The sequence below is a fragment of the Siphateles boraxobius genome, unplaced genomic scaffold, assembly GCF_051911475.1.
Source record: "Siphateles boraxobius isolate OS27281-9 unplaced genomic scaffold, OSU_SipBor_1 41, whole genome shotgun sequence".
Taxonomy (NCBI): Eukaryota; Metazoa; Chordata; class Actinopteri; order Cypriniformes; family Leuciscidae; genus Siphateles; species Siphateles boraxobius.
Window position 1 is genome coordinate 30,702,914 of NW_027509042.1, and position 20,840 is coordinate 30,723,753.

Here is a 20,840-nt window from a genome sequence, read left to right on the forward strand (position 1 = left end):
TTATGTGTTGAGCAAGGTTGCTCCTGAAGCTCAGTGATTCTCGCATGTAGTGTTGAGCAGTATGGCATGTCTATTGCTCAGAGTTGCGGGCAGTACGCCTTGCCCTGCACCGCTTCCGGGCGTTGCTCAGGGGTCAACACGTACTAGTCCGATCGGACAATACCGCCACAGTAGCGTACATCAACCGTCAAGGTGGTCTACGCTTGCGCCGTATGTCGCAACTCGCCCGCCACGAGGTCGCTGCGAGCTATTTTCATTCCCGGAGTCCTGAACTGTGCAGCCGACGAGCTCTCACGGCTTCAGCCCCTCCCTGGAGAATGGCGACTCCATCCCCAGTCGGTTCAGCTGATTTGGGACCAGTTCGGGGACGCACAGATAGATCTGTTTGCCTCTCACGACTCGACCCATTTCGCCCAGTTTTATTCCCTGACCGAGGGCACGCTCGGCACGGATGCTCTGGCGCACAGCTGGCCGCAGGGCCGCAAGTATGCGTTTCCCCCAGTGAGCCTTCTTGCGCAGACCTTGCGCAAAGTCAGGGAGGACGAGGAGCAGGTCATTCTGGTTGCCCCGAACTAGTACTCCTCGCGACAGCACCTCCCTGGCCGATCCCTCTGAGGAAGAACCTTCTTTCTCAGGGACGGGGCACCCTATGGCACCCTCGTCCCGATCTCTGGAACCTCCACGTGTGGCTCCTGGATGGGACGAGGCAGGTTTGAGTACCCTACCACCAGCGGTGGTGGCTACCATCACTTCCGCTTGGGCGTCGTCCACGTGACATGTCTATGCGTGGAAGTGGAACCTCTTCGTCAGCTGGTGATCTTCTCACCGAGAAGACCCCCAGAGATGCTCGATCAGCGTTGTGCTTTCCTTCCTTCAACAGGGGTTGGAGCGAAGGCTGTCTCCCTCCACCCTGAAGGTCTATGTTGCCACCATTGCCGCACACCATGACCTGCTCGAAGGTAAGTCGGTGGAGAAGCACGACCTGGTCTTCAGGTTCCTGAGAGGAGCGAGGGGACTAAATCCGCCTCACCCTCCTCTCGTTCCCTCTTGGGACCTCTAAGTGGTTCTAACTGCCCTGAAGAGTGCTCCATTTGAGCCCCTGCAGTCAGTCGAGCTTAAATTCCTGTCTATGAAGACAGCGCTCCTGGTTGCACTGGCCTCCATCAAGAGGGTAGGGGACCTGCATGCATTCTCCGTTGACGAAGCGTGCCTGGAATTTCGGGCAGGCTTACTCTCACATGATCCTGAGACCCCGGCTCGGATATGTGCCCAAAGTTCCTACCACTCCCTTCCGGGACCAGGTGGTGAACCTGCAAGCGCTGCCCCTGGAGGAGGCAGACCCAGCCTTGGCACTGCTCTGTCCAGTACGCGCTCTCCGCGACTATGTGACAGGACGCAGTGTTTCAGGACCTCAGACCAGCTCTTTGTCTGTTATGGTGAGAAGCTGAAGGGAAAGGCTCTCTCCAAGCAAAGGTTGTCTAACTGGATAGTGGACGCCATTGCTTTGGCATACCAGCAGCAAGGTCGACCGTGCCCCCTTGGTGTGACTGCCCACTCCACCCAGAGTGTGGCGTCCTCTTGGGCTCTAGCGCATGGCACCTCGCTAACAGACATCTGCAGAGCTGCAGGCTGGGCGACACCTAACACATTCGGCAGATTCTACAATCTCTGAGTGGAGCCAGTGTCCTCTCATGTACTCTAAGTCCCCCCCTCTGGGTTGGCAATAATTGCATATTTCCTCTAAGCTATGGGATATGCTCCCCAGTGTACCTTGGTGTTCCTGTGCTAAATAGGAGTCCTTCGTCCGTGCCAGTCTCACGACAAGGATCTCAGATTTACGCAGGGCACTGGGAGACAGCCGAGAAGGTGGCGTGATTAGACTGGTAACCCCATTCGTCGTCATCCGACGTAACTCGGAGTGACAACGAAAGGGAACGTCTCGGTTACGTATGTAACCCTCGTTCCCTGAGTAGGAACGGAGACGTTACGTCTGCCTGCCACTTTCCGCTGTACCGCAGGGATTGCCTGAGCTCCGTCTTGGCTCCTCAGCGAAGAAATATATCTGCATGTTGCCGGCTTCCTCCTTTTATACCCACGAGGTGGGGCGGAGTTACGTTATGCAAATTCCGCAGACCCATGCCATTTCTTTGCCATTGGCTTATTTTGTAATACTCGAAGTCGATAGGTGTTCTAAGCGAAACCCCATTCGTCGTCATCCGACGTAATGTCTCCGTTCCCTACTCAGGAAACGAGGGTTACATACGTAACTGAGACGTTTTACCACATTCACAGACATATTATAAAGCCATGTTTCCACCAGAAGAACTTTCCCCGGGAACTAGGGACTTACTCTGTGTGTTTCGACCGCAGGAACCAGGGTCTAAATAAAGTTCCGGGTAAATATTTTTATTGCTTGCAAGGTAGTACTTTTTCAAAGTTCAGGAACTTTCGGGTTTGGGACTTGGGCGCTGAACATGCTGATTGGTTGAGTTCATGCCGCATTTTAATTGGTTAACTCCACATAGCATTTCATTTCAAACCACCATTTTTAAAAATCTGTTGCGGTGCAAGCAGTCCTACATCACGGGACTAATTTGCCTAATCTTCACGGTACTTTAGACCATCATAGAAACGCAGAAAGTAACAGGTCTGGGGGTAAAAGTTCCCTGAGACAAATTGTTCCGGGTAATTTCGGTAGAAACGCAGCTTATGTCTATTAAATGAGCTATAGATTAATTGTTTATTCAGAAAACACTTTAGACTCTCTTTGTGGTTTGGTAATTGTTTTCCACATGTTTTATAAGATCCAGATGCAAAACAGGGACCAAAGTTGGTTTGGAGGTAGGAGGATGGTTTATCTGTCTGAATGAAACATTTCCCTTCCTCTGTTCCCAGACAACTAAATATTACAAATCAATACAGTATTTAGTATAAGTTAACTGATTGCTACTGATTAGGTCAGTAATTTTATGCTGTACTAATTCCCAGGGGTTTGGATTGTTGCGTTGGGTTCTGATCTTTACCAAAGGGTGGTTGGTTTAATTATGTATACATGGAATTAACAGATGTTTGATTTCTTCTCACTGGGCCTAAAGGGATAGTTCACCCAAAAATATATTTTTTTCTGTCATTATTTATTCACCCTCATGTCATTTCAAACTTATATGAATTCCTATCTTCTGTGGAACACAAAAGAAGATATTTTGACAGATGTTGGTTACCCAATTATTTTGGTGACCACCGACTTCCATTGTATGGAAGAAAAAAAACTGGGACGTTTCTCAAAATATCCTCTTATGTTCCACAGAATAAAGAATATTATGCAGTTGTGCAACAACATCACTGTGAGTAAATTATGCCAACATTTTCAGTTTTTTTTTTTCAAATTTTCAAGTTTTGAATGAATTATCTCTTAAAAGTATATTTAATTATTTTTTTAGGTCTTCACTGCTCTGTATATAATTCTCTCTCTCTCTCTCTCTCTCTCTCTCTCTCTCTCTCTCTCTCTCTCTCTCATTCTTGTATGTTTTAGATTGAGATCCGGGATACCAGGGACCCTCGATTCGGTGTCCAGCGGTTTCCGTAATGAGACAGCATCCTCCCTACTTTATCTACTCCTCCATTCCTCTCTCCTTGTCCTCAGGCTTGTGTCTCTAAACTCAGTCAGGATGCTGCTAGTGCAGCTCTTTGTAATATAGAAAAAGACTGGAATACACTTCAAAAAGAGAACATATTGAACTTATAGTTTAAAAACCATGAGAAATTAAAACCAATAAAAAGAAGAAAAGATCAGCTTTACATAAACCAACAACTCTGGGAAAGTAAAAAGTTACACAAATTACTACTGTTATTTAATAATGATTTGATGACAATTATGACGATAGTCATGGTTATGCTTGCAACAGTGATATTATGTTCAGACTTTCATATTTTATCTAAAATGGGGAACATATTTCTAGCTTTAAGCAAATATAAGGGAACCAATGCATATGTACAAGAGATTGGGTGCTAGTCTGGACACGAAGATGAAAAGGAAAAAAATCAAGCCAAAAATTTAAATAAACAAAAAAAAGAAAGAAAAAAAAGAAACATTTTGTACAGCACCAGATGTAATTTTGAAGACCGTCTTTTTCTGACAAATTTTGAATTCCCCTCTTTGTACATGTGGTCAGCAATCAGAGTTAATTGATGAATTAAATAGTTAAATTGTAAATTCTATATTTATATGGATACAGGGATACATTAAGCATTTATTCACCCACATCATATTCCTTCTACTAACTGGAGTGGATTTAACAGATTTATTATTTTATCTCTCATTTCACCTGAAGGTACCAATGATCATTCTATGACTGTGCAGCAGAAAACATTAACAACAGCTGAATACACCGGTATCCCACATCTAATTTGGCATGCAAATCTCTTTTACAGACACTTCTTCTCTTGATATTTCCTTTTACAATTAACTTTTGTGAGATTTATGATTAATGATTTGCACATTAACATTTTTGGACTCTGCTACATTAATTTCATAATTGTACGTTTTCTTCAGCTTGTTGTGTTCAATGACAGATCTTTTTTTTCCTATTAATCATTTGTCTTGAGGAAAAGCCCTGCATGCTGCATTTTACTCAGGCCCTTATCTGCCATATACCACAGAGCATAGTGTTACAGCACAAAGTTAACCATAACATATCTAGCTAACCCCTGCTGAAAAATATAGCATATTAAACAGCATGAATTTCATGTTGGTATATTCTAGTTTTAGCTGATATGGTGATGGTATAGCTGGTGGACCAGCATAGTGATGCTGTTCTCAAACAAAACAGCATGTTCCACCAACACTCTGGCTTGACCAGCAATGCTGGATTTTTCATCAGGGACTCCTGAGACTTGGTACACAGTCATGAAAATGACTACCTCTATGTTTCCAAGGCAAGATGTGTTGCACAATTATTCACACAATTTCTTAGCATAAACTCACATTACATTCAATTGACTGGTGTGACTTAATTCTTCACATATGCAAAATTCAACAACTTATTCTCGTAATGGAAATCAACGAATAAGAGAAATCTGAATATTTTGTTATACATTCCTTACATATTTGAATCATGATGAACCATTCAAACAAAATAGGAATTTGTGTGCAAAATCGAAATTCGTCCAAGGTTGTACTTTTTGTGTTGTGTCTGTGTTTTTATCAACACCTCCCTCCACTTTGTGTTAAACTTTATCTTGTTATCTTGTAATGGCATAATTTCTGCTGTGGCAGTGGCTGGAGCGAACAAAGACCCTCAAGGAGAACTGGAGAAGAAAGTTTACACTAATTAGGATCATCTCAAGAGGAAAGCCCTGTTGGGGGTATGTCTGGTCCCTAGTCTGCAGCCCCTTTTTGCCGGATTTTGGAGATGACATGAAATGGACATACTCCATGGTGCTTAAATCCTCCTAACCCTTATATAAAGACTGCTTTGCTGCTCCCCATCTACCTCAGTCTCGAACCCCTCCTACTCTATTTTCTTGATATGCTCCACTGGGAAACCAGAGATGAATGCTGAGATCAGATGGAGAGTGAGGCTGTAAGGACCCAGATGATTAGACTGCACTGGACTTGGCTTTCTATTCCCTAATCCTAAAACACAGCTTCTCCAAAAATTCCCATAAATTTCTACACTACCATTCAAAAGTTTGGAAATGCTAAGACATTTTTTGTTTTCAAGAACCTGAGTCTTTGATTCACCTAGGATGCATTCAATTGATCAGAAATTAATATAAAGGTATTTACAATGTTACAAATGCTGTATTATATTCAGTTATAAATGCTTCACTATTTAAACTCTCACCGAAGAGCCGCATTGACAGCTTATGCATTCTAGCAGTCAGTTTATTAATAAATTCAATTGAAGTTTCAGCTCTTGCTTTCTATAGCACTAGGTGTTTCTTGTGAACCTTGGCTCAACATTTCATCCATCCAAAATACCTTTTTAAATAATCCATAATACCTTTACTACTCGTGCATCTGTGCTATTTTCTTCTCTCTTTGTGCTGGTTAGATTCCAGTTTTCATTTTTCTTTCAAGACAGCAATATAAATAATAGCCGTCATCTCTCAAAAGAACAACAGACTGATTATGTGACAGATCACTTGCAACTGTACATTTACAAGCTGCACAATTATTTTCAACTGTGCAAATACTAAAACAAATAACTTCTCGAGTGCCAAACAGACACATTCAAATTAATTCTTAAATATAACACAGTACAACAAAAGGTTTTCTTAATGGACTGGAGCAATGGCTTTGCAATGCTCTGTGATCACAGATAAAATTTTCATTTTAAAAATAGAAAAGTTATATCAAACCGTTTTAATAAATTACAATATTTATTTTTTACAATATGTATTTTGTTTTGATTAATTAAATGCTACATTGGTGAACAGACGGATGAATTTCTTTTTTTAAAAACATAAAAATGTCTTGGTTTTGCCAAACTTGGTAACGTATTTCTGTATTCATCATTCACATTTATTTCATGTACCGTAGGTCATACATACAAACAAATTCCAGCAAACAATACATATTCAATAGTAATTTCATCCTGGGTGCACTGTGCTGGTCAATATTTATTTGACAGGAAAAACACATAGCAGAGTTATTGACAACTAGTTATTTCTGAAAATGTAGCCACCTCAGGGTTATATGCTAAATGCAGTAGATGTATATCTGCAGTATTCAATATAATTTATTCTCAAAGCCATTTATATTTTGTGTTTGTCTCACAGAACATTAACATGACCATTGCCCAGATGTTTTTACAAATTAACTTATTTATGCAACATTTTTGTCTACATACACGAGAAACATTTAAGAGAAACGTACCAGTATTCTGGTCATAGTGTAAAACTAATTTGATATTTATGTGTTGGTCTTAGCTGTTATCTTCATTGCCACAAATCTTTTTTAAGTTAATCACATAAGTAACAACATTGTCGTCCAACGTCCTAGTTATTAATATTTCAATTTAAAAAACAATCTTTGATTGGCCCATGTTACTGAAGACTTAGTAGTGTTTGTTTCATTTATTATTGTATTTTTACTTTCTTTCCTGTCTTGCAACACTTTTCTTAATCTACCATTTAAAAAAAAGAAAAGAAAGTAACAAAATAAATAATTAAATGTGCCAGAATTACAAAACAAGACTACTGTGGAAAGATACGAAAAGGTTAATTTCTGAAGTTTACATTGTCTTTTCCTGTGCTTCACGTGTTTAATGCCTCTTTTTTGGAGATTATGCTTTTTGCTCTAGTTGTAAATGTTTTCCCCCCTCTGATCTTTCTGGAATGCTGTAATCTCTAAATTAAACAAAAATGTATAAAAAATATTTCTGCAAGTCATAGGGGAGTTCAACATAACTGACATCGTCACCATCACTGATACATTGTTGGTGTTGTTGTTTAAAATATATATATATAAAAAAAACAATGAATACCATGTTATGGGTTTATTTTGAGGGAAGATACACATTTACTCAGGTATACAAATAAAAAAATAATTTAAAAAGGGTTTTGGTGCCAAGCAAAACAGACGGAAAAAAGCGGAAACTGAAAGGATTCCTGATCAGTGCTTCTGATCCATATTCTAAAATATTTGTCCAAGTTTGTTTTTTATTTTTTTGCATTTTATTATTTTATCAATATTATGCTTAGCCTATCTCTAATTCATGGCTGAGCAACATACAGCATACAACTTACAACCTACATACAACCTCATACAAATCATGCAGGTAAAATGGCCATAGCTTAAAATCTACACACAAATTATAACACAATAACATTCCATTTGACTCCCTGTAAACTATAAAAAGAGGTCCACACATCTGACTTATCTATTTTGATTAAGTATGAATTTAAATGAGTGTGTATCAGTGCTATATTAATCTGCATCTGCACAATACATTTTTTTAGCTGGAAGCCTGTAGCAAATTATATAAAAATTATGAAAAACTGTTGTCTGTGTGTCCAGTCAGGCAACCGTTGGCAGAAAGCCACCTCCTGTAGTGCTCATTAACAGCACTAGGAGAATGAAGGACTAGATCAAAAGAGCGAGGGAAGATGAAAAGTAAAGGCTGGGCACTGGCCAGCATAGACAGGATGGGTCATGGTCAGAGGAGGTGCCAACATATCAGCAGGCATTAAACACATCTTTGGTACAGCCAGGTGCAGCAAGCTGTGCTATACAGAGAGAAACTCCTCCATCCTGAGAGTAATTACAAGTTGGCTTCGTATGAATGCCAAAAATGTGACACTGCCACAGTGGGTCAAAAATGATACATAATGTGTTGCAGTACACCAAGTATTGCTATATATTTCCCTTTACTGCTATTTTTAATTTCATTGTCTTAATCTCATGTAAACATAACTTGCAGATTGCATGGATCACATGAAGCAGTCACACTTTATATTGGGTGTCTTTAACTTCTATGCATAGGTATAATGTACTTCTTGTGTTCATATTGTATTGCACAACACTTTTACCGTTATTAAGGTTGGATACGGGTAAAGGTTAGGGACAGGTTTGGTGGTAGCTATGGTTAGGTTCAAGGGTGGGTTAAGGTGTAGGCCTACGGGTAAACAGTGTAATTATAGATGTAATTAACAATTAAATGTTGATACATACAGACACATGTAATATAAAATGGACCTCATGAAGCTATAAATTAAAATGTTAATGAATTTCATGAAGTATAAACCACAATGAAACCACAAACTAGATTGGATTTTAAATGGAACACCATGTCTGTAACATACATGTTGCAAAATGTCAAAAAATAAGTCTTCAACGAATACTAAATATAACAGGCCTTTTGCTTATACTTGATGCTAATCTTGAAGTTCAATATCATGATGAAGGAAATCTGCAATAATTCGCTTACTGTGATTTTTTTCCCTCCACAGCCTTTGTTCTATCTTTGACACATGTGGCTGTTGCATATTAAAATACCATTGCTAATTTAAGAAAGCAAGCTAAACCATAGAGTCAGTGGTGTCACGGTGGTCATCAAAGCAACAAGATTTTCCCATGAAGCAGATTGTGGTCAATGGTGTATTATGGAAGCTTGTTTCCCCCACAAAATGAAAATTAAAAAAAGGTAATTGCGACTTTTTATCTCACAATTCTGACTTTATTTCTCAGAATTGCGAGATATAAAGTCAGAATTGCGTGATATAAAGTCGCAATTGCGTGTTATAAAGTCAGATTTGTGAGATATAAAGTCAGAAATGCGTGAAATAAAGTCGCAATTGAGTGTTATGAAGTCAGAATTGCGAGATATAAAGTCAGAATTGCGTGATATAAAGTCGCAATTGCGTGTTATAAAGTCAGAATTGTGAGATATAAACTATTCTGAGAGGAAAAAAGTCAGTCTTTTTTCCCCCCATAGAATTGGACTTTATAACTCGCAATTGCGAGTTTATATCTTACAATTCTGAGAAAATATGTCAGAATTGCGAGATATAAACTCGCAATTATGTGTTATAAATGTGTATGTGGACGGCATAGCGGCCCGGTGTGGGGGCACGGTCATAACCGCACCCTGACAGAGGAGGCCAGGGAAGGACCAGCGTTCTGCGGGGGCCTGCTCTGCCAGGGGTCTGGCGACAGAGGGTGATGAGAGCGGTGCGGTCCGGCGACGTCACGCACTGTCATCCGGCTCTGAGACAGAGGGGGACGAGGGGTGCACGGCTGTGGGGCGGTGCACCGTGTCGTCCGTGAACTGTATGCTCAGAGACAGGAGAGTCAGTTCATTCTGAGAATAAGGATTCTTTCCCGGCTCTCACCGGGGAAAGTAGTGGCCCTGCTACCAGCTCCTGGAAAAAACTGAGTCCCATCTCTGAGCAGCCCGTCTCAAGAGTGCCGCTTAACCCGGCGTATAGCGGGGGCGGGGCTGGACAGGGCCGTGGTGTCCCCCTGCGGCTTCCAGAGCCAGCCCGGGTGAACGGGCGGGATGAGAGCCGTTTGGAGGGCACCTTCGGCGGTGGGCAGACTGAGGGATATGATCGGACGGCTGGGCCGTCGGGGCAGAATAAGCCTCAGTCTGCTAATGGGCGGTTGAGAACTATTGGGCAAAGCCCTCAACTGCACCGCCGAAGAGGCCGATCTGGGATATGGGGGTGTCGAGCAGACGGGTCCGCCCGACATCCTGCACATCGGACTGGTTCAGCCACAGAATGGTGGGCATCACCTGACCCAGGGAGCGTACGGCCACTTTCGTCACTCGGAGAGCAAAGTCATTGGCGGCGCGCAGCTCATTAAAGAGCCCTGGGTCAGTCCCGCCCTCGTGCATGTCCGTGAGCATCTGGGTCAGGCAGACCAGCAGAATGGCCATGGCATGCAGTGAGGCGGCTGCCTGTCCTGTGGCGCTATAGGATTTCGCCACAAGTTTAGATGAAAAACTACAGGCTTCGGACGGGTGCTTAGGATCGCACCGAGAAGAAGCACTCTGAGGACACAGTTGCATCGCCACAAAGCGTTCAAAGCGAAAACATATCTGCATGTTGCCAGCGTCCTCCTTTTATACCCACGAGGTGGGGCAGAGTTGCGCCATGCAAATTCCGCAGACCCATGGCATTTCTTGGCCATTGGATCTTTTTGTAATACTCAAAGTCGATAGGCTTTCTAAGCAAAACCCCATTCGTCGTCATAAGGGTCAAGCACACACAGAACTTATTGCCAGGGTCGTCCACGGACCTGTCTCTGTTTGTGTATACCGTATTTTCCGCACTATAAGGCGCACCGGATTATAAGGCGCACCTTCAATGAATGACCTATTTTAGAACATTAACTGTATATAGGGCGCACCGGATTATAAAGCGCATAAGATACTGCAGTCAAACGTTTGACTGGGTTTCCGTTATGCATCCACTAGATGTGCTAAAGGGAATGTAGCGAGTGCGCTGCGCCGGAGGCGAGGCGTTTATTAGTAAGCGTGAGCGCGCTGGGGCGGGCACATAACTTACATTCGCAGCCTGACTCATACGAGTATTCATGTGCGGCGGCTCGCTGACAGCAACAGCTGGCTGTTTTGAATGAGACGACCCGGTAACTGTGAACGCTTCATGAACATTCTGTGACGCGCGAGCAGCGCCGGGGAGGACAGTGTGTCTGTTCGTATGTCTGTTAGTAAGAGTGAGCGCTTGTGAGCGGGCACGTGAATTACACACATAGCCTGATTTATACGAGGTTGAACTGGCCGTGTGACAGAGCAGGCATAAGATGGACACGAGCGCGAGTTTGCGGGCGAATTTAATAATGCGGAGCGTTATTAACCAATTGATCCTATTAACCAATTGATCCATATATAAGGCGCTCCGGATTATAAGGCGCACTGTTGTTTTTTGAGAAAATTAAAGGCTTTTAAGTGCGCCTTATAGTGCGGAAAATACGGTACTCCTTTGTCCAGAGGTGTCGAAGCACTTGGAGGAATGCCAGACAGACTGTCCTCAAGGTGGGCTGTTTCTTACTCTGCCAAATAGTTTTTGACAACTGAATTTTTATTTTATTCATATTCATATTTTATTTTATTTATTACATATAGGTTTTTTGCTTAATATGTAAAAAGGTTTGGTTTGTTTTCTCGTGTGCCGTTACTAAACCTTTTTTTTTTTGTCAGATGAGTCCCTGTAGCCTGTTTACTTGTGTTAAGAAATTTAAATCTTGAAAATGAATGCAACATATCTCTGTTGTTGTTTTTCTTATTACATTTCAATGAACAGCAAGTATATGCACAGTACCAAGCCCTTTATTAATGACTATCCTAAGTTGTAATGTCAAAGCTAGCAGACAGAGATATATGTCCATTTCAGGCTTTAAAAGGCAAGCGGTCACAGGAAAAACATATGCTATATTATCATGAATATTTTGTGACTTAAATGTTGCTAGTAGTTAATAGCCTACACCTTGTGTCAAAATGATTTATGACCCTATGATTGACAGGTGGGTGTGGCTTTCCTTTGATCTTCCCCCGCCCCTTCCGGTTCCTCCCCTTCCTGTCCCGCCCCTTGTCCCGCCCCTTCCGGTTCCTCCCCTTCCTGTTACCTTTGACCTAGTTCCGCCCCTTCCTGTTACCTTTGACCTAGTTTCCGCCCCTTCCGGTTACACTTTCTGTCAAAATGATGGATGGTTACCTTTGACAGTTCCGCCCCTTGCGGTTACAGCTTCTGTCAAAATGATGGATGTGTGACAGTTAGTTTGATTGTTTGATCAAGAAAAGGGAGGTATTGGCCTTGTTAACATAAGCTTTGATGTTACAGTTACAAAGTGATGTGACAGTTAGTTTGAGATGTGATTGTTTGAAGTTGGTGTTTTGGTCACCGCATCCCTGAGCTTTATCAAGGGGAGCTGTGAAAGTGATAAGAAAAAAATGTACAACTATTCACTGGACCAAGCATTATGTTCATTTAAATAAAATGGTGAAAGTTTATCTGTTCTGTAAAAAAGAATATAAAATAAAATCTCACACAAAAAGTTGAAATAAATGTACAACTATTCACTGAACCAAGCATTTCAGTTTAAATAAAATGGAGCCACAAAAATAAAAAATGTACAACTATTCACTGAACCAAGCATTTCAGTTTAAATAAAATGGTGAAAGTTTATCTGTTCTTTAAAAGAATATAAAATAAAACCTCACACAAAAAGTTTAAATAAAATGGAGTCACAAAAATATTCCAAACAGTTAAAAATGTATTAGAGAGTTGAAGAAAAAAACATACAGCTTATGTAAAACCTCACACAAAAAGTTTAAATAAAATGGAGTCACAAAAATATTCCAAACAGTTAAAAATGTATTAGAGAGTTGAAGAAAAAACATACAGCTTATGTAAAACCTCACACAAAAAGTTTAAATAAAATGGAGCCACAAAAGTATTGCAAACAATCCAATGTATGAATGATCTGACTCTGTCTCAAAAACATAGGGAGCACGCGCGTCTATGTGTGTGTGTGTGTGTGTGTGTGTGTGTGTGTGTGTGTGTGTGTGTGTGTGTGTGTGTGTGTGTGTGTGTGTGTGTGTGTGTGTGTGTCAAAGCAGGAATTTCCCCCCCTCCGCATTGCTGAGGACCTTGAAAGTTTATCTCACACAGAAGTTGAAAAAGCATTATGTTCATTTAAATGAAATGATTATAAAATTTACATTTAGTCATTCACAAATATTTGACACTGACTCAAGTTGAAAAACCATGCTGTTCAATTAAAAGTATATAAATTAAACAAAAATAAAATCATCTTACTGTTTCACCATGGTTGAAAAAAACCCACAAGTGTTTCCCCTGAAGTCTTTTCTCTCTGTCACACCAGCGTGTGGCTGGCCTGGTATCTGTTTTTGTGACACGTTCCTGAGCCATTGAAAAGCATTGTGTTCCTTTAAAAGTGTATAAATTAAAATATATCATATATAAAATAAATAGTTTACTAATTGTTGTTCATTTAAAATCTTACTAAATTACTGAAGTTGAAAATCATGCCGTTCATTAAAAAATCTTACTAAATTAATGAAGTTGAAAAGCATTCTGTTCATTTAAAATAAATATTTTACAAATTTACTGTAGCAGTTATGTTAGATTTAGATAAAAATAAAATCATCTTACATTTTCACCAGGGTTGAAGTAGCTCCTATCACATAGATGTCCATATTGACCATTTAAAGTTGAAAAGAACTATTTCTCTCTTTCTCTCTCTCTCACACCAGCGTTTGACAGTCAGAGGGGTTGTGTTCAGTGATCAGAATGAGACTGTGAATGTTTGCTAAATTTATTTCATAGTGTATAAGCATTAAAAGTTTGAAATAGTTTCAAACTTATTCAATGAATTCATAAAAAACAATTATGCTATATCGATGGTCTCTGGGGAAAACTTGACTATATTTTTTTATTTATCAGGGTGCATGTAAAGAACTTTGAAATTTGCGGCTCTCACAAGTTATCTCACACATTGTGTGAAATGTTTAATAATTCCTCAAGTAGTATCTGTGAGAAAATCCCCACATAGGCCTATCTGTAGTGAGAGAGCAACAATGAAGACTTTTAGAATCTGTGATGCCTCAGGCCGAGCCCCATTGATAGCCTGCTTATAAGCTCCTTCCGATCACCAGCACATCTTCAGAGAAATACGTTAATTTACAATAATGTTAGCTTCAGGATATAGGGTGACAGAGCAGATGAGCCTCTGTGCATCATGTAATGTTAGTCTGCTAACGCCTTTCCAGAGCCAAAGTTTTGTTCGTACTAAATTTATTTCAAAGCATAATCGTAAAAGTTGAAATGAAAAGATTGTTTAAATGAAATCTTTACATCTTTACAATCTTTTTTTTTAACGGTGACCCAAAGTATAATTGTTATTAATATAACCATAATGATTTTTGTACTGTAACAGCATATTCTACCCCGTACACCTAAACACGACCATCACAGAAAACTGCATTTTTACATTGTTTTTTACATACTGTTTTGCACTCTCACACACTAAGTTGGTTCCATAAACTCAAATAAAGTATATAACTCAATGTATAATGACAAAATGTATTCAAACAATTTAACCTTAGTTTTAGCTAAATAATATATATAAAAATTATATATATATATATATATATATACAAATATAAAATATAAAAACTCCTTACATTTTCATAGAACTGAAGAAGTAGTAGAAACTAACAATAAAAAAACAAATAGTTTAAGATGTCATAAACAAAAACCCTCCCAGATCCTTCAGGGATAAACTACAGGGTGAGATGAAGCTTCACACCCTCACAGAGACGAGAGGAGTGACAGGCCAGATGAGCCTCTGGGGTCACAATGCCCCAGCATATGCAAAGTTAGTCTGCTTTCCACTGTTTTATTCATATTAAACTTGTTTAATTAAAAGCATAATCTTAAAATTTTAAATGAGATCTTTTCAAATTAAAAGACCGTTTAAATCAAATCTGTAAAGTTTTATTAAAATCGTATCTTCTATTTATCTTCTACTTCTGTATGATATAAATGAATTTCATAAATTTAACCTAAGGTATTATTTTTTTACTAAACATCGTTTGTTCAAAAAATAAAATACATTTTTTTTTATAAATCAAGAATTGTGCTTTGGCGTCTTAGATCTTATTTCAAACTGTATTTTTGTCCATGCGACATGAAACATGTTGTCACAATGTTTTTGTTGTTTTAAAAGAAATCCCAGGACTCTACATTGCTCTTATTTAGATTAAATTGTATCATTTAGAAAATCACCACACATGTTCAGAGACGCGATGTGCCTCTGTGGTCCGTGAGTAATAAGTAAAGTTTGTCTTGAGCGAATATTTAATTTTACTCGTCTTAATTCAAAGCATGATCTTACTTTTTCTACGGTAGCTATGATCTATTGTACGTATAAGATCATTTTTACTTTTCTTGTATCTCCCAAACTATCCTTATTCATTGTGGAAACACACAGGGTGAACCCCTTTACTGAGAGTATACTATCGGTTATCTACTCAAAATATATGTAGAATTTTAAAATGTTAGCCTTTGTTGATGCGACAGGCCACATGAACAGACTTTGGAGAGAGCTGATGATACTATAGCGGGAAGCATGCCCCTTTGACCTCCTCCATTTTTGGAGGCTTTTTGTTAAATACCCTATAGCTTAGTCCTTAATGGTACGCTGTGTAGAAATTTCCCCATCTAGCGGTGATATTGTATTTTGCATTCAAACGCATAGTGCTCTCTAGCGCTTCGCTTTTTCAAATGCGTATTGCAACTACGGTAACCGCTATGTGCCAAGAAGCTACGCCCTGTCGTCCAATTGCACTTCATCGAGTTTAACTATACACGTTTTACCGTTATGTTGCCTATATAATGAATTACACAACCACGGAATGAAAAAGCTTGTAATTTAGACCATAACACTGACTTAACTGTCGAGGAGAAAGCAGGACTTCGGTGTCCCTTTCAAAGTCTTTTCTCCTTCATTAGCTCTATCCACCTGGGAAAAGCCACCCCCATATTTACCCTCGTTTTAAATTTGCCGGTCGCGTTTCCTTTTAGATTAAATTTTTAAGCTTTATCATGGCTACGAGGATTGCATTATGAAGTGCCGTGCAATCTTTCAAGCGCCTCTCACTGACCGCTTCAGTGGTTTCAGTCAGCCGGCTCTGAACGAAAAGGTTGGCTAGTTGAGCTAGGCTAGTGCTTTTTGTCCCTCTCTGCTATTATAGTTTTTCAAGATGGCGGAACGACATGGAGGCCTCCATGGACTTACCCGTACCATGTAAATAAAGATAAGAAATTCTTTGCTTACGAGGATAAGTCAGTTCGTTGGCAAAGGTAATTTTACACCAACGAGAAAATATTTATGAATAAAGACATTGATTTTAGCTAATACAATACTTTATAAAAAAACTACCATAAGTTTAATTTCAGATGTGTAAATTACGAAAGTCAATTTTTTAACCGAGTGAATCTACGCATGAGAGATCTTCATAAGTCATAACTTCAAACCAAAAGATTAAAAACCAAAGATTAAGCTAAATGACACTAGGTTCCAGCGTACCTAAAAAGTTAAAAAGTTAAAATCATGCATACGTGTTGTGTTCTGACACAAGGCCATTAGCTGATTCTTTTTGTTTTATAAATTTACTTTACTGATTTCTACAAATATCAGCCTGATAATATGTACTTAATACACGATGAAACAAGATAATCATGCTACCAATTACGTCTGACACAATGTTTTTAAGAAAAGTAGAGTTTTAAAATGCAACTAAACCAGATGATTTTTCTTTTGACAAACCTACAGAAATGCATGTCGATTACTAAGTTTCAGGCATAGTGCAAACATGCAATGTTCGAGAAAGTGTAATCTTTGCGAGGTCTCACCCACAAACGCAAAACTTTGTGTTGGGAAAATATTATGGAAGTAATTTTCAAACCGTAATTATATTACATTTATATTTTATTACTATTATGGTTTCATGTTGATTTAAAGTATTTGTTATTAATTAATACCTTTATTTTTATCTAACAATTCAATATCCAGCTCAAAATTTTGTTCCAAAATTGATCTCTGATCCCAAATAATTAGATAATGTAATGCTCACAAGCCACAGATATTCTCCTGCATAGTATGTGTGTAAATAGTAGTGCTTAAATCTTTGGCTGTATTTTGTCACCCTCATGCTGATCCATGCATAGCTTTTTACTAAAAGAAAATATTATGGAAGTCATTATCAAACTTGAATTAAACCATATTTTATTTATTAATATTAGGCTTTCGTGCTGATTTAAAGTTTTTTATTTGTTATTAACTAATACCTTTTTTTTTTTTTTTTTTTTTTTTTTTTTACATCCACCACAAATTTTTTTTCAAAAATTGTTCTCTGACCCCAAATAAACAGATAATGGAATCTTCACAAGCTACAGTTAGATATTATTCTGCTTAGTATGTGTGTAAATAGTTGTGCTTAAATGTTTCGATGTATTTTTACACGCCAACATATTCTGTCACACCGTAGTGATGCAAAGTTCCACACTCTTGTAAAGACTATGGTCTAACTTTAAAACATAATCTTTATACATAAATTCAAAAGACCAAATCACTAAGAAATAATAAAATAATAAATACACAAAAGTTCACAAATGATGGTTTTATTACTATTACTATTCAGATAGCAGACGACACTGGTTCACATTTTGAATGTGTGTCTGTTTTAGGTGAAGACTTTTCTTTGAGAGCCGTCGACATTCATTGGTTATAGGAATAAATGACCATTGATAATTTAAGTGTTTGTACTCTGAAGTATTTCTGTTTGAGAATGTTTGACTAAATTGCAACTTTCCCTCTATCTACGATGTGGAATCACACAAAGTATTAACGCAATAAGTATGTGCATGCTGTTTTACACGTTACAACAGAATCACATATGACTATTGCACTGAGAGAGGCGTATTCATTAAGACTGTTAAACAAATCGGTTTAAACCTGCAGATAACATTGCACAAAGTAAATTCTAGTGATCAACTTTCTAAAAAGTAAATACAACATGAGCCATACAGAGAAGCCACTTGTGATCAGTTTTGTATGTTTGTAATTGACATCATGTTTCTTTTTGTACAGTTTGCAAAAACTATAGTCTCCGAGCGTGGTCAAACATATAGGAATTTATGAAAAACATGAACAGATATTTCTACATGAGATATTTATTTTAGAACATCTTTCAGCTATGTCTACGAAACATCGACATGAAAGATGAGTATTGCTGTTTTTCTGTTACCTATAAAACTATTATACTTCAAACTCGTCTAGCTATTGCCCATTTCACAGCACAGTCGGTTATTTTTTCTACGTGGCTAAACAACGGTTAAGCTAATGAATTACCGTTGAAAGGCGGGATGATTCATTTTTTATTCCGTCTACACCGATACTTTGACACAAGAGTTTTAGTCAGGGGGTCTTTTAGGCCTGATCCAGAAAACAGACATTGTGTTTTATGTCTTAATAATCGTTCTTCTTTTTATGAAAAGTAAGCAGTTTTTGGCCTCATCATCAAAAATGTTTAAACATATTGTAAATATCAATTGTTATATAAATTATATGTGAAACACGCTCAGTCGCATTAGAGTCGGATTCTTGTTTATATTGAAGTTTGTTATTGAACCGCTAGTGTTCTTAAATTGTTTACCACGGTTTCATTTTTAACAACACAATCGTAACACTTTTCGTATTTTGTACGATGTTTTCTTTACACTCTCACCCCATGGATATCGGTTTCCTACAGTTAGCTGTAATGTTGGTGAACTCTAGGCCTTCTCTTTTTCATATACGACAGTATTTGCATGAATTGGCTTGATTTAATAAAATGATGGTTTAAACCACATTATATTATTATACCATTTTTAAATTGCGCTTAAATGTATATTTTATATTTTAACCCTTTATGCAAATATAGAATAGGCCTACCGCACAAGGATCTCTGAAATATTTTTTCCGTGTAAAACATCTATGTAGATCTATGTTTTTAAAAATACAAAGACATCTTTCTACCAGCGACCCTCAAAATCTGGGCATACAACAAAACACAGTGCATCCGTGTAGCTACGATGATTGATCAGAAAATTACTTTTGTCGCTTTGTTTGAAGAAACACTTTAATCAGCTGGTGCTTGATAACTATTAAACAACCCTCAATTCGATATGATGCGCAACGTTATCGACCAGGCAGAACAATCCTTCCAACCACTATAGATAGATTCTCAAATAGCTTACCTGATCTATCTCAGCTGCGCAGTGCACCCAAACAAACAGATGAACTAGAGGAAATGACTAGCAGTTTGAGCACCATGTTCTCTAGTACACTAGATATTGTTGCACCAATTAGATTAAAAAAGGTAAGAGAGAAAACTAAAGCACCATGGTACAACAGTGCTACGCATGCAATCAAGAGAGAAACTCGTAACTTAGAGCGTAAATGGAAACAAACTAATTTAGAGGTCTTTAGAATCGCGTGGAAAGACAGTATGTCACGTTATAAAAAGGCTCTAAAAGCAGCAAGGGCTGAGCATCTCCGCAAACTAATAGAAAATAACCAAAATAATCCAAGGTTTTTATTCAACACCGTGGCTAGACTAACAAATAAACAAACATCACCAGAGCAAAATATTCCATTACAATATAGTAGTAATGATTTTATGAATTACTTCAATGAGAAAATAGAAAGCATCCGAAACACAATTGTAAATATACAATCCTCTATGATGTCTTATGATTCAGCCTCAATTATGGCCCCTCTAGAACAACTACACCGCTTTACAACTATAGGACAGGAAGAGCTAAATAAACTTATCATTGCATCGAAACCAACAACATGTTTATTAGATCCAATACCCACTAAACTACTGAAAGAAGTGTTACCTGTAGTCGAAGAGCCTCTTCTTAATATTATTAACTCGTCTTTATTTTTAGGTCATGTTCCAAAAATATTCAAGCTGGCAGTAATAAAACCTCTCATTAAGAAACCGCAATTAGATCCAAATAACTTAGCAAATTACAGACCCATCTCAAATCTTCCATTTATGTCTAAAATACTAGAAAAAATTGTGTCCGCTCAATTGTGCTCTTTCTTACAAGAAAATGATATCTATGAAAAATTCCAGTCGGGATTCAGACCGCATCATAGCACAGAAACTGCGCTAGTTAAAATTACAAATGATTTACTTTTAGCTTCTGACCAAGGCTGTATCTCAATACTAGTTCTACTCGATCTAAGCGCTGCGTTCGACACTATCGATCATAAAATACTCCTGGATCGACTACAAAACTACACTGGTGTTCAGGGACAGGCATTAAGCTGGTTTAGATCTTACTTATCAGACCGTTACCATTTTGTCTGTCTAAATGGGGAAAAATCAAAGATAACGTCAGTAGACTATGGAGTGCCGCAAGGATCGGTGTTAGGCCCTCTGCTATTCTCAATATATATGCTGCCACTTGGTAATATTATAAGAAAACATGGAATTAATTTCCACTGTTATGCTGATGACACTCAATTATATATCTCATCACGACCAGATGAAAACACTAACTTATCTAAATTGACAGAGTGTCTAAATGATATAAAATGCTGGATGACGTGTAATTTCCTGCTATTAAATTCAGATAAAACGGAGGTACTACTTATTGGTCCAAAAAACTACCCACAAAATCCCTTACAATACAACTTTAATTTAGAAGGATGTCCTGTTACTTTATCCACTACAGTAAAAGACCTGGGTGTTATACTAGACCGCAACTTGACTTTCGAAAATCATATTTCA

General features: G+C 38.5%; 1 protein-coding gene across 3 annotated transcripts in view; it reads left to right on the top strand.

Annotated features, from left to right (window-relative positions):
* Positions 1–7,492, top strand: part of lhfpl4a (LHFPL tetraspan subfamily member 4a) — a 152,666-nt gene extending 145,174 nt beyond the window's left edge. For all 3 annotated transcript variants that reach the window (XM_077199151.1, XM_077199153.1, XM_077199152.1), the window contains one exon: positions 3,533–7,492. In XM_077199151.1, coding sequence (XP_077055266.1) covers positions 3,533–3,698 — 166 coding nt within the window. In that variant the 3' untranslated portion in view covers positions 3,699–7,492. The remainder of the gene's footprint in view (positions 1–3,532) is intronic.
* The last annotated feature ends 13,348 nt before the right edge of the window (positions 7,493–20,840 follow it).